Genomic DNA, 15,191 nt, shown 5'->3' with positions numbered 1-15,191 from the left:
AGAATTACCGAGCTTTTATTATCTGATTGAGTGTGTAGCTTCATCACAGTGATTTTTACCTGGTGGTTCACAAACCCGTTGTATGGTCTACAGAATAATGATGAAAGTATATAAAATTAAACATAAACATAAAATTTAACACCTTCACGGTTTTCACGGATGCACTTTATTATTCCCCAGGACTTCCACCGTCACCATCAGTTATACGAGCCGAATAAAAAGTTAGTGAACATTGCGCTTTGAGAAGATATCTGGCACCTCTAATATGTGAAACCTAGTTGCCAAATCAGCGGGTTTTTTTCATCGTTTATCTCTCCCTCTGAGGATCTCTAGTGTAAAGCGGAACGTGTCGTAGTGTTCGTGTGTTTTCGCTTGGAGAACTCTATAGAGTCTGGTTTACGTTAGTAACACTAGCACCATCTGCTGTCGTGTTCGCGCTGCGTCATGTATTTCGACATCAGCGACAGCGTTACTGCATGTGTCAAATGGGGAACTACAAATTGCATGACAGCGCCCCAGGCGACGATTTCGCGCGATGACTGTTATTCGATTGAAAGTTTGAAATGAACGTTTTTTGTGGCGATGGAGCTAGCATAGACTAACAGACATAACACTGGAACCTAGCTCCATCCCGCATAAACAAATACCATGCACGAATTGTTTCCCGTATAGTATCTTGACCATTTATAAAAAAGTAACATAACCATTTACATACCATATAAGCACAGACTAACAGACATAACACGTCGAACAAATTTTCAATAAAATCATCGTTTGGACGATCCCAGTATTTTACGTTAGTAACACTAGCACCATCTGCTTTCGTGTTCGCGCTGCGTCGTGTATTTCGACATCAGCGCCAGCGTTACTGCATGTGTCAAATGGGGAACTACAAAATATGTATGAGATTGCTTGACAGCGCCCCAGACGACGTTTTCGCGCGATGACTGTCATTCGATTGAAAATTTGAAATGAACGTTTTTTGTGGCGATGGAGCTAGCACAGACTAACAGACATAACACCACAGAGAACAGACATTCATGTTCATATAAAGAAATTTGAAAATCGTGTGTAAAAATTTGAATCAAAATACGTCAATACACTAACGAAATCTGTCTCGTGGTGCCCCAGTTGCACTGCATAAATATTGCTGTATCGATATTTTATCGATATCAGTGCTTGGTTTGTAAGTGACAAAAGCGCCACATAGCGGGAGCATTACCACTTAGTGGTAAATGACGGTTGCAATTTTTTACACATCTTTTGAAAAGAAGATGAACGTCTGTTCTCTGTCGTCGAACAAAAACACGTCGAACAAAATTTCAATAAAATCACCGTTTGGATGATGCCAGTACTTTACATTAGTAACACTAGCGTCATCTGCTGTCGTGTTCGCACTGCGTCATGTATTTCGACATCAGCGTTACTGCATGTGTCAAATGGGGAACCACAAAATATGTATGAATTGCATGACAGCGCCCCAAGCAGCGTTGTCGCGCGAAGACTGTTATTGGATTGGGAATTTGAAATGATCGTTTTTTTTTAGTGACGATGGAGCTAGGTTCTAGTGTTACCTATGTTAGTCTGTGGTGCTAGGTTCGCATCTGCCGATGCTAACCGGAAGGTGGCCACCTGTGTCCCTGCTGGACCCTTTTGGAGGCGGGTTGACGCAGTGACCACCTCCACCCCGCACTTCTCTTTGAGGGCTTGTGTAACGTCGCACCCCTCGGTGATTTCATCCAGGTTTTCAAGCTGGAGAGTCACCTCCGAGGTGAGTGCCCGAATCTGCACCTCTTTGCCAAGCACCTGCTCGGCTACCGCCTTGTAGGATGCGCCCTTGTTCTTCGCATTCTTTCGGAGCTCAAGAATCATCGCCAGTGCGAGATCGACGGATGGTCCGCACATCCGCCCCTTAATCCTTGAGCTGAGTTTCACTCTTCATTTTCTCCAAGACTTCTGCGTACTTAGACCCGTCAGTCTTGAGGATGAGGGCGTCCCCCCTGCTCCTCGCCTTTTTGACATTTGGTGAACTTTTTGTCGCCGCTCCGTCCTGGCACTTTTACCCTCCTTGCGCCTATTTCCTACTACGGTGACCGATCACAATAAGTGTAAAGTGTCTTTAATAAAATAAATAATAATAATAATACTACGGTAACCCATGGATTTCGCGCAGTCACCGCTCCGGTCGACGGCCTTTGAGCCTGTTGGTGTGCTAGATCGTGAGGCTAGCTCTACCAACCGCTTCTTAACATTATCGGGGGCCGCTTCCCCCGGGGACTGCCTCGTTCGCTTACTGACCAGCTCCGTAGAGCAGATCGCGGCGAATGAGGGCATCAGTCTGAAACTGCTTAGATTCAGTTGCCCTCTGGTCCTCACTCCCTTTTCGGTGGCTTCAACCCGAGCCACAAGTTCGGCGTGCTCCTTTTGAGCTTCGTCGATGGTAGCCCGAAGCAGGAGGCCCTGCTTCAGATCCCTTGACATATTGCTCCTATTCGCCGCGAACTCTATCATATCATCGAGCTGTTCGAAAAGCGCTGCCACCCTAGGCCGCTTGTCCCTGCTCTTTTCGGAAGGACCATCGACCGTTCCATCCGGTGTGGAAACTGGCGTGTTAGCCTTTGCGCCACCAGGTTTCATTGCATCCGTGTCCGCCTTTTTCTGCGGAGACCGCTGGATGCCACCTCGCGCGAAGGGATTTGGTAGTCCCTCCACACTCGTCTCTTTTATTTTAGGATTCATTATTGGTTTAAATGGGTCCCCCTTCCAGCCGCTATCCTTGTACATGGTGGAGTGATCCCATGGTGGGCTATGCCGAAGCAGTGAGGTCATGGCTAGGGTAAGCAGTCATAGCGCCTTATGGGCAACTATGACTCCACCGACCGGCGTAAGTCAGGTACAACCATCTGATCCTACTCCTGCCTGATTCCCACCAGGCAATGGACTCGGAACGTACTGAAAGGCCTGTCAAGTTTTATGGGACGGAGACCCCTACGCCGGGTACCACCTCGCCGTTTCAAGCTGGTGTCACACTACTTTACTAAGGGAGCTCGATGCAGGTGCCAGCCCGAGGACATGGTACCATTACGAAATCCAACTCATATACATTAACTACGCTGCCAGTTGCCATAATTGGGACCTTACTGGTATCAGTCCCAATGAGCGAGTGCATTAGGGTGATGAGAGCGGCTCTATTTGTTCCGTCAGAGGTGCTTCCGGGTACTTGTGGCTTTAGCGAGGAATCGACTGTCCCTGGTTCGACCCTCACCACCCCTAGGCTACCTCCCGCTGCTGATCCGGACTGTTAGGTACTGTCAGTGGTCGCACATGTATTGTGTGTCCTCGACGATCGCCACACGTCAACCCGTGGTGGCATGCTGCTATGCCTACAAACGCGCCAGGAGAACTCTCTTTTTTTTTTTTTTTTTAAAGGTGGCGGGGAAATCTGCAAACAGACACCTGAGAAGAGAACTCAGGGTGTGGGGATGAGACTAGGGGAGAGATGCTGGGGTAGTTACACTCGCCCAGACACCTACTGATCCCTGTCCCGACCCACTAAAACCCCTCCAGTCTCCAGCCCTGGTCTTCCCGGAACGACGGTTAAGTATTACGTCGGGGAGTGGCTTTTGTGCGTGATGCACCCTCTTTACTCTTATAACCTCCTAGCTAACTACCTGGAGACTGGTAATTAGCTACCACTGGCGTGTTGGTGGTTGACCCGCCACACACGTTGCAGCTCCAGAACAATCTGAGAGGCGGCCGCACAGACCGCGTTCCAGATGTCCGGGTCGTCGCACATCCTCCGGACTAGATTGTCCGGAGTAGTGCCAGGCCCGCTCACAGCCATCATGTTGCTCCTCGCTCTTGCGAAACGGGGGCATACGAAGAAGACATGCTCAGCAGTCTCCTCCTCCTCCACGCACTCGGGACACATGGGGGACACCGCGTGTCCGAACCTGTGCAGATATTGCCTGAAACAACCATGGCCTGACAGGATTTGTGTCAGGTGGAAGTTCACTTCACCATGTCGTCTCCCGACCCAGCCGGATATCTCCGGTATGAGTCGGTGCGTCCATCTGCCCTTTGTGGAGTTGGACCATTCCCGCTGCCAGCGGAGCATCGAGAATGACCTTCTGGTACCTCGTATGCCCCTTGTGTCACGTTGGTCGAAACACTCTCTGTCCTCCTTGATGGCGATGCTGATAGGCATCATGCCGGACAAGACACAGATTGCATCGTATGACACCGTACGATACGCACTCGCAACTCTCATGCACATGAGCCTGTAGGTACTTTCCAGTTTACCACGGTAACTGTTAGTACCTAGCGCTCTGGACCACACTGGCCCACCATACCTAAGTATGGACGAAACCACGCTGGCAAGAAGTCTTCGCTTGCTGCCATAAACTGCTGAGCTATTGGACATCATACGAGATAGTGCTGCAATAGCCGATGAGGCCCTCTTACAGGCATAGTCGACGTGACTCCCGAACGTGAGCTTGTCGTCCACCATAACCCCCAAGAGCTTCAGGGATCGCTTCGAGGTGATGGTGCAGTCTCCGACTCTGACCACCGCCTGTTGCTCCGATTTACGGTTGTTCACAACCGTGACCTCCGTCTTATGATGTGCGAGCTCCAGTTTCCTGGAGCGCATCCAGTCCTCGACCTTGCGTATACAGTGCGCGGCCGTCAACTCGACCTCCTCGATAGACTCGCCGTAAACCTCCAGCGTTATGTCGTCTGCAAAGCCGACGATCACAACCCCTACAGGGAACTTGAGTTTCAACACTCCGTCATACATGACATTCCACAACACCGGGCCCAGGATAGAACCTTGCGGAACTCCTGCGGTAATTGGGACGCACTTCTGACCCTCCTCCGTGTCGTAAACAAGTACTCGATTCTGGAAATAATTTTCCAGAATCTTGTACAGCGACACCGGTACATGGATGCTCCTGAGCGCGAGCGCTATGGAGTGCCAACTGACACTATTGAACGCATTCTTCACGTCGAGCGTGACGATTGCGCAGTAGCGTATTCCCCTTCTCTTGCGCTGGATTGCTACCTCCGCCGTCTTGATGACGGAAGAGATTGCGTCCAGCGTGGACCTGCCCTTCCGGAAGCCGAACTGGTTACTTGCCAGACCGTGTACACCCTCCGTGTACCTCACCAGTCTGTTGAGGATGATCCTCTCAAGCACCTTGCCCGCGGTGTCCAGCAGGCAGATAGGCCTATATTCCGATGGGTCCCCTGGCGGTTTCCCAGCCTTCGGCAATAAGACCAGTCTCTGCCGCTTCCACCTGTCCGGAAAGAGACAGTCATCCAGGCACCTCTGCATGACTGCCCTGAACAGCCCGGGGGCCGTTTTTATCGCCAGCCTGATCGCCAGGTTAGGGATACCATCCGGTCCCGGTGCCTTGCTCACCTTTAGGGATTTGGCGATCACGATGAGTTCCTCATTCGTAACCCTTGCCTCCTCCCCTGCCTCGACACGGCTGTCGTCGCTCACGGATTGGATGCTCGGCAGGTTGGCCGACCATCTCTGGTCTATGTCTGAGATACTGGAACGTCGGACGTGAGACTCGACTGCCGGAGGCCAAGGACTTGGCTCGTGGCGTGGAAAGAGTCCCTCGATGATACGCTCCAGCATCACTGGTGATCGCTCTGCAGGCGCCAGCGCGCCTTTAGTCTTGGCCATTACGATCCTGTAGGCGTCACCCCACGGATTTGTATTGGCACTCGCACATAGCCTATCGAAGCAGGCCCTCTTGCTGGCCTTTATCGCACTCTTTAGCATCGATCTTGCCGAACTGAATGCTGCGCGGCGCTCTGTCCTCTCTTCTTCGTTTCGCGCACGCTGCATCCTCCGTCTTGCACGGAGGCACGCACTGCGAAGGTCGGCTATCGCGTCCGTCCACCAGTAAACCGGTGGCTTTCCATTCCTAGGTTGGCGAGTCCTAGGCATGGTGGCGTCGCACGCCCGCGATAGCATAGCAACTAGTTGGTCAGCAGTCGGGCGGATCCAACTGCCCCCCTCGCGCTCCCTTCTCATTGCCTCTTCGAATACCTCGGCATCAAAGTGCGATGTCTTCCACCCGCGAACGGTCGGAGTGTTAGCTCTACCCGTCGCTTGCCGCCTCTCGTTGTTGTCTACACTATAACAGACCGCCTGGTGGTCGCTATTAGTGTAGCCATCGTCTACCCTCCAGTTCTTGATCAGTCCTGGGCTGGAGAACGTCACGTCGATGATCGACTCCGCACCATTTCTGCTAAATGTACTTTTGTTCCCAACGTTGGCCAGATCTAGGTTGAGCTTTGCAAAAGCCCCCAACAGGATCTGGCCCCTCTGGTTCGTGAAGCGACTTCCCCACTCAACAGCCCAAGCGTTGAAGTCGCCCGCCACCACCAACGGCGTTAGGCCCGTTAGCTCCATGGATAGGAGGTCGACCATCTGGGTGAACCTTTCGGTAGACCAACGTGGCGGAGCATAGCAACTGCAGTAGAACACTCCGTTTACCTTAGCAACTACGTACCCTTCTTCTGAGGTTGAGACAACCTCCTGAACCGGGAACTTGCTCGTCGTACATATGGCCGCCAAACTGGACTTATCCGCAACCCAGTTACCGTTTCCGGGAGGGATGCGGTAGGGATCCGATATGACGGCGATGTCCGACAACGACTCAGTGGCTGCTTGGTGTAGCAGCTGCTGAGCCGCGAAGCAATGGTTCAGGTTCAGTTGCGTCACCCTTACGCCCGTGGTTTCGCAGCCGGCTTACCGGCTGGGCACCTGGGGCCTCCCATAAGGTGTTTGGCGTCCCGTTTCCCGGAACATACCATGCACTTGGGAGACTCCACACAGTCCTTTGCTTTATGGCCTGCACCTCCACATCGCCTGCACAGCTGGCTCCTATCGGGCCCCTTGCAGGTCCAGGACTTATGTCCGCCCTCAAAGCACCGGAAGCAAATGTCTGGTTGCTGTAGTATGCCCAGAGGACATACAGACCAGCCGACCTTCAACTTGCCCTCTTTCAGGGCCAGGTTAGCGTCCGCCGACGGTAGTCGGAAGGTAGCTATCTGGGTCCCCGCCGGACCTTTGCGGAGGCGGATTGACTCCTTAGCCACCTCCACCCCGCACTTCGCTTTTAGGGCTTGTGCAATGTCGCACCCCTCAGTGATTTCGTCCAGGTTTTTAAGCTGGAGAGTCACTTCTGAGGTGAGTGCCCGCACTTGCACCTCCTCCCCTAGGACCTTTTCAGCTACCGTTTTGTAGGTAGCCCCCTTGTTCTTGGCGTCCTTCCGGAGCTCAAGTATCATCTCGCCAGTGCGAGATCGGCGGATACTCCGCACATCCGCCCAGGAGAACTCTCTAGGTACGTGTGTGTGAGTGATAGTAATATACCCAGGTATAAATGTATAAATGACAGTTCTAAAAGGTATGCTACATTTTTGTCTATCCACGCACACAAACAAATCTCGTTATGAAAATTTTCGCGGTTTGTATGGAATTCGAACATTTTTGGAAATTTCTCGTTTTATATTGTTTTATATTTGTTTTTTTTTGGTTGGAGAGTGAATCTCCAGTTGAAGCACACTAGAAATTGTTATTATTTTAGATTTAGTGTGAAAAATTGCGACAATATGTCGAAATAAAATATATAAAAATGCTATATTTCTAATAGTTGGAGCTTAGTCTTAGTCATTGTCATAGCTCATGACTTTTGTTACTGTATGAAACATAAGCGACTCTATTTAGAAGCGCTATTAGAGTACAAGAAAAAAACGAAAAGTGCAATAAATGTAAAAAGGTTACCGGCAACACGATGAGAAACATCATATGTTACCTAAATTCCAGCATGTTTATGTATTTCTCACAAATCAGGAAAGTATGTTTTATAAGTTTACAATAGAAAAAAATTCCCGTTATTTCGTCATTGTTACGTACTTATTAATTTTCTGTCATTTTGCATGATTTATGTGACAAACATAAAATCTACGTGAAAATCACATGCATTCTATGTTTTATCACGTAGCATCTAGGGGTAAGCGGGGTGAAACCGCCCCCTTAAGCAATTCTGTTTATAGAAAAAAAAGTTGCGGCTGCAATTTCATTTTTTCTTCGCTAAGAGGTTCTTCTATTCAATACCCGCATTTAAAAAATAAGAACTGAAATATTTTTGTTTATTTTCCAGCTTTTTTGTAAATTTTAAAAATTCATTGAAAATGTGCAGATCTTTTTCATGCGGGGTAAGCCCGCCCACCAGCGGGGTAAGATCGCCCACCATTTTTTGAGGATAAACAATATTTTTAGGGCCGAAACGGTTGATTCTATCGGTATAGTGTCTCTGGCAAAGTTGTAGATGGTTTTTATTTTTCTTTTTAAATAAAATATACACTGTGAAAAATCTGAAAAAAAATTTTTTCTAAGTTTTAACTTATTTTGTTTTCTGATTATTCAAGTTCAAATCAATGTTTAGGTAACTTTTTTGGTTTTCAAAATAAATAGATTTTCCTTAGTTTTTCAAGATATTGAATTCATAATATACCTAACTTTAAGCTAAAAATTAAAACTCATTAAACCTATCTGTATGATTCTTTTGAAGACTTATTATGTATAGAAAAATACTCATAATTATTATTTCTTTTTTTTTTTTTTCAATTTTCTACGTTTTTTTTTAAGAACAAAATTACCAACGACTTTATACACCAAATAAACCGTAAAAAAAAAATCTCCCAAAAATTGAGCTATTAATATTTCTATTACTCCATGATCCAACAACCATAAAATTTTAGCTTACCTTTTGTAGATTTTACAGGCAAAAACATGTTTTTTTCAAAAAAATTTGAAAAAAATATATTTTTAATTCTATTTCAATATTTTTTCTTTAAATTTTTTTAGAGTGTGTACTTTTTTCGAAAGTAAAAAACTACTATTTTCAATTCTGCCTGAGACGTCATACCTATCAAACACACCGTCCTGGCTCTAAAATTTTTTTGGTTCATTAACACCATTTTCACACAGGTATACTTTTTTCAAAAATAAGTCTTGTTAAAATATATTACTAGAAAAGCTTAAACCAAATCGAAAATGGTCGATTAACATCGATGTCTTATGTGGCTTGAAGTTGCTTTACTGATCCTGTAAATATTCCTTTTGTAGTGTCGTGGCATTTGGGTCTTGAAGTAAAACAACAAGCAGTTGGATTCGTGGCGGTTTTACCCCTTGTATAGTAGGCGACTTTACCCCCAGTGGAACATTTTCATATTTGACCGAAAAAGTAGTCAAAATTACAAGATTACTCACGGCCTTCGATATTTCCGAAAGAAGATGGATTCAGGCAAGCGATTAAACGTATATTCACGAACAAAACAATAGATTTTTAGACTGAAAAACCTTAAGTCCCGTTGCCGCAAAACAATAGCGCATTGACTGGTTGCCAGCTGAAAGGTTGTTTTTGATTATTTCTGCGACCGTTCGTGCACTATCAAAACAGAAAAACGTGCAAAATTTTATGTAATTATACTGTAATAGACACGTTAAAGAAATTTTTCAATTATTTTATAACTTGGTAGTAAAACTACGGTGGGCGGTCTTACCCCGCAGGGCGGTCTCACCCTGTTTACCCCTACGTCAACTTGGCAACGTCAAACAGAATGAAGTATCGCGTGAACTTTCCGTGCAAAAATACACAGAAATCAAAATGGCGAAGCTGTTGTCTGATGTTGTCTTTGAACATGAAAGGAATTCCTCGATGATTTACCAATAAGCTTTAGAAAAACCATAAGAATCCAACATCGAGATTTTACACAGATTCAGTTCAAATTGCGAGGAATTTCCTGAATATAAACAGTTGCAGCTAACAGTGATTATCGCCAGCGAATGTTGCAATATCATTTTGCCATTTTGTATGTCGTTTAATTCATTTACGAATTGGCGATTTTGCATGCCCGTTCGACTTATAGAGCAACATATTTGGATAATTTTTGAAAACTTGTCCTAGTCTCTCAAGAATTTGGGAAACCACAATTGAAAATTATACGTTGTATAAAACGAAGAACCTATCAGGCAATCAAATGCTTTTCACTTTACCGGTAGTTAAATTCTACGTGAAACTCACATGGAATACATATGTCTACTGAATAAGTAAGTAAAATAACGAGACTAAAACCAAAGATGACTAGAGTTATCTTTGCTAAAACTTAACTCTCGATTTGGAGGTATCCAGCATCCGTTCAGGAAGACTGATTCGTTGCTGCTGCGACTGTATTTCCTCTTTTCAGAAAATGTTTCAGAAATAGTGGCAAACTATCCTTAAATTCTTTCAGCTTAAAACTAGGACGAATTTAATGAAAACCTCGAGATACTAAGTCTACTCCTCCATCAGTAGAATTCCCAATATAAAAACGCACTATAATCTGGATTGTAACCCTTTTCGGGCAAACAGTAAACTATGACCGTGACCATCACTCGCTGATTTTCGAATACCAATCCGAGAATCCTATCTAACACTCATCCGTATCATTTTATCACCCGTACACATTCGTTGTTCCCGGGCCAGATAATGCAACTGCTACTAAAAAGCTTTTTCGTTGCCCTTAATTGCAGATCCTTCTGTACCAATTCCTCTAAATTATCAAAATCGAAGCGCATGTGTTGTTAAATTAAACGACCGGACGTCCCGCATTTCGCGAGACAGTCCCGCTGCTTAAAAAAATGTCCTACTTAGAAAAACGTCCCACGAAATGTCCCACATTTATCAAAAGTATCTCGCACGCCTTTGAAATGTTCCCCGGTTTACAAATATGAAAAAACGAATGTAACATTTTTTCACTGGGACATTGTGCCTTTCTGTTAAGTAACATTTTACTCACTAATGTACCTCTTTACGTCTATAATAGCCAAATTGAACAAACGTAAGGGCAGTATAAAACCATTCAGTGAAAAAAACATCTGAAATTATGTTCACCGTTAAATCGGTTGCATAAGCATTCACAGTTCTTGCTCCGAACCTCTGGAACGAGCCTGATCCTGGAATTCAAGTCTTTTCAGCCACTATCGAGTAAATATGAATGACCGTTACAATATCTAATTAGAGTACATGCAGAGAAAGTATATCGGGACTAAACACGAACAAGTATGGAAAGCTCAAAATCATCGCTAACATTCGTTGGCCAGTTATCTTGGCCGCTACGATATGCTAAGCTATTTTGCCGTAGCCGAGAATGAATCGAAAGTTTGATATTATAGAGAAAAACTATGTGAACCACTACTCGAAAAGCCAGAGGAAAAAACTTAATAAAATAAACAATTCGTTTAATGAAATAAACTATTCGTTAAAACATTTATTTAGGTCTTTATAATCACCGAAGCTGGCTGATTTATTGCAGAACACTATAACTATTTCCACTATTTCCGAAAGTGCCATAACGCAAGAAGCGATTCTTTGAGTCCACCACCGTTGTTACGGTTGAAATCGCTTCCAAAAGCGACCAGCGGAATCCATTGCGAAAACACTGATTGCCTCTTATGTTCCAGTTCCCGTAGTTATATTGTTAGGTACTGCTGCTGCTGTTGAAAGTTGCCGTTGCAGCGGTTCCGACAGTGGAAATTGCACTCGTCAGAGATGTCCCATTACTTTGTTGGCTGAAATCACAACATCTACATTTTACCACAGACTAACAGACATAACACGTCGAACAAATTTTCAATAAAATCATCGTTTGGATGATTCCAGTACTTTACGTTAGTAACACTAGCACCATCTGCTGTCGTGTTCGCGCTGCGTCATGTATTTCGACATCAGCGCCAGCGTTACTGCATGTGTCAAATGAGGAACTACAAAATATGTATAAGATTGCATGACAGCGCTCCAGACGACGTTTTCGCGCGATGACTGTTATTCGATTGAAAATTTGAAATGAACGTTTTTTGTGGTGATGGAGCTAGGTTCCAGTGTTACGTCTGTTAGTCTGTGGTAACACATTACGGGATTCGAAATACTTTTTTACTTTTACCAAAACTAGATCTTGGGACATTTGGCTGGAGGAAAGGCCGCATTTAATTGGTTTAATCTTTTTTTTAATTTCTACGTAGTTATGTGGATCAAAACGTTAACTCTTCTCATACGTGTTCCTTGGACACCAACAAACATTTTCGTTATAAAAATTCAGATGTTATCTTTTTAGATGTGATTATAGAGGAGAACTAAGCATGAATGGTCACGCTAAATTCTTCTTACTTTGATTTATTTCTTCTGAAAGTTACATAAAAAGAGGTTTTACTGTGAACGATTGACGAATGTCCGCTTATCACACGAGTGTGGTATATTCGGAACTAGGATGACCCCACATAACATTTCCTAAAATAACGACTTCTGGTTTCAGGAAAATAATCTAAAGTAGCCAACCATTTCAATACTTCCGAAACTTCCGAAATCCAAAATGGCGACTTCCAGTTTTTGTAAAACATCCCCAAATTACAAAATGGAATCCAATTCTGTGCGTTCTCAGAATGTTAAAGTACTTAAAATGATGATGGAAATATTTTTGAAGTTGTGCTTATAATGCAATGAATTATAAAAAATGATTCCTGAATTTTTAAACTTTTGATCCCGAGCATCGCCGGGAACGTTCATCTAGTTAACCCTAATTGAGTATATTCCCAAACCTATTCCAAGAAATACATTGACATAAGACAGGCTGTCGTATTCTACGTTAATTCTGCGGTCGTGTCTCATAAACGACCTCTTTAACTGTTTTCATCGTTTATCTCTCCTTGAGGATCTCTAGTGTCGATGGTTGTGGGGTGGCGATATACACCCATAACCATCCCAACTGGTCTAGGTTTAGTCCTAGCCGACACCGGGAGATTTTCTGAGGCGAGAAATCTCTGGGATCACGCATTCCATCGCATAAGGAAGTAAAGCCGTTGGCGCCGGTACGTTGAACAACGGGTCGTAAGTTAGGGTCCTGGGTGGAGTCGCCTTCACCAGTGGCGAAACCAGATCGACGGAAAATAAGCAAGAATAAAAAAAAAAATCGATTGCTAAAATTCTGTACAAATCTGTATTAAAAATCAAAATTCTGTATGAATTCTGTATCATTTCTGTATCGTGGTCAAAAAATCTGTGTAATACAGAAAAATCTGTTTTCTTGGCAGCCCTGCGGCCAACCATACCGACTAATACTAAAACTCAACAGTGCGCTAAATAAAATCGACCAATCAGAGAGGGCTTTTACTTTGACAGAACTTTTGGTGATTTCTCGCCAAACATGTGAAAAGGGCCCATGTGCCATATGTAAACAAGCCAAATTTTCTCGTTTTTTTTATCAATACAAGCGAAATCTGCTCTTACCAATAAGATTTATTGATAAAAGAATTTACTCTTAATCAAACAATCTTATTTGTACGAGTAGATTAAGCTTGTATTCATTGAAAAACGTGAAATTGTGGCTTGTTTACATATGGCACTTGGGCCCTTTTCACATGTTCAGCGAGATTTTTGGTTTCTCTTGTCACATCCTGTCCTAGGGCAGAATAAAAAAAATCGCTATAAGACGGTTTTCTAAAGTTTGGTTTCTACGCTGGAAAAATTGCAGTGAAAATGGCTGGTATAGTGCAGGATTGTTTTTCAATCGGAAGTACTGTTGCATGTATAACATGTTACGATCAGAACATTGAAGGAGAAGTGCTTGCGTTCGACCAACAAACAAAAATGTTGATTTTGAGTATCCTTTAATAAAATTTATAAACTATTTTCAACTGTTTTTTACGTGAGTTTGTTTGTGCTCCGTTTCCTAGAAGTACGTTATTATTTATTTTATTTTTCATTTTGTGATAAACAATAGCAAAGTTATTAGTTTTATTCATTTAGACAACGGGTTACTTACAAACAAACAAATCTCTAATTATAATTTTTATTGGAGCAAAAGTGAAAACAAATATGAACGACACCGTTTTATAAATATAAAATTCTTCACTTAACGTTGTACTACTAAGTTTACGTAAATCAAATGATTTTCCTTAACCCATACATTTCCGCAGAATGCGATACGGCTAGCAGTACCTCAAAACTTAATGATGTGTACATTGTTAATCTAGCTCTCTGTAGCGATGTTCAAGTTAAAAGAGAAGTAAATTCGATACCAGAACCTCCTCAATCACTTAATTTGCAGCGCGTAAATATCCGGTAATTCTTTTGGAGCTAGAATGGTTAATGTTGCGATTAATTACAGCTAAGTACTCGAGTTAGAAATCAAGTGGAAAGAAAGAAACGGCAAGTGTCAGCCCTAGCAGCTGGAGTCAGTCAAGAAGGACAAAAACTCTTCTTGGCAATAGCTCGAACTATCAATCAGGTTCACGCTCAAATCCCAAAAAATTTTACTTGACTATAATATTTTTTTTCTCTTAAGGTGTCATGGTCTGGACCTAATATCGTCGTGTTTCAAGATGTCACTATAACACCCCCATATGCTGTAGAAAATGTTAACGGTTCTCCTGATTCTAGACAGTTAAAATATGTCAAAAAAATAGTGAGTGTCACACATTAGTTGTATTGTTATCAAACATGTCCTTTTTTCTAGGTTGAAAAGCATCTGAACGATCAGGCATCTGCGAATATGTCTTCAACAGCTGTCTCTGCGACTCAGTGATTCACCATTGAATTAGTTATGGTGTAATATTTAAGATCCGATACAAATATTTAGAAAAAATGTAACAATTATTACCCATTTTAATTTGAGATGGAATGAAAATCCCATTTGTCATTCTGTATCACGTTTCATTTACTTAAACGTTTTTAGAACTAGCAATGTAAAAAATGGAACTAAATCATCGGAGTTTGCTACAATCAAAGTGATTTAAAAACAGTACTTTAGAAGGAATCCTGCCATATCAGCAGGGATACCATCTGGTCGAAGGTAGAGTCAGGACATTCTTTTTCGGCACAAATTTGATCTAAGCCTAAGATCTCCTAGCTTGTCACGAGGTACGATACTGGCCTAACAAGCAGGTTGTCAAAGCTTCAAAACCCAACCTGGAAGAGACTGTTAGCACAGACTAACAAAAATAACACGTCGAATAAATTTTTAATAAAATCATCGTTCGGACGATTCCAGTACTTTACGTTAGTAACACTAGCACCATCTGCTGTCGTGTTCGCGCTGCGTCATGTTTTTAGACATCAGCGGCAGCGTTA

At 43.6% G+C, this 15,191-nt stretch overlaps 1 protein-coding gene across 1 annotated transcript; it reads left to right on the top strand.

Moving 5' to 3' along the window:
- Positions 1 to 13,495: 13,495 nt before the first annotated feature.
- LOC129728010 (LSM12 homolog A-like) lies at positions 13,496 to 14,767 on the top strand. Its single transcript, XM_055686368.1, has 5 exons — positions 13,496 to 13,722; positions 14,039 to 14,172; positions 14,230 to 14,349; positions 14,407 to 14,526; positions 14,578 to 14,767. The coding sequence occupies exons 1-5, from the start codon at positions 13,599 to 13,601 to the stop codon at positions 14,644 to 14,646; spliced, it is 567 nt and encodes a 188-aa protein (XP_055542343.1). The 5' UTR covers positions 13,496 to 13,598; the 3' UTR covers positions 14,647 to 14,767.
- Positions 14,768 to 15,191: the final 424 nt, after the last annotated feature.

Source organism: Wyeomyia smithii, chromosome 1, assembly GCF_029784165.1.
Source record: "Wyeomyia smithii strain HCP4-BCI-WySm-NY-G18 chromosome 1, ASM2978416v1, whole genome shotgun sequence".
Lineage (NCBI taxonomy): Eukaryota > Metazoa > Arthropoda > Insecta > Diptera > Culicidae > Wyeomyia > Wyeomyia smithii.
The sequence above is the reverse complement of the archived record's forward strand: the minus strand, read 5'-3'. Positions and strand labels throughout refer to the sequence as shown.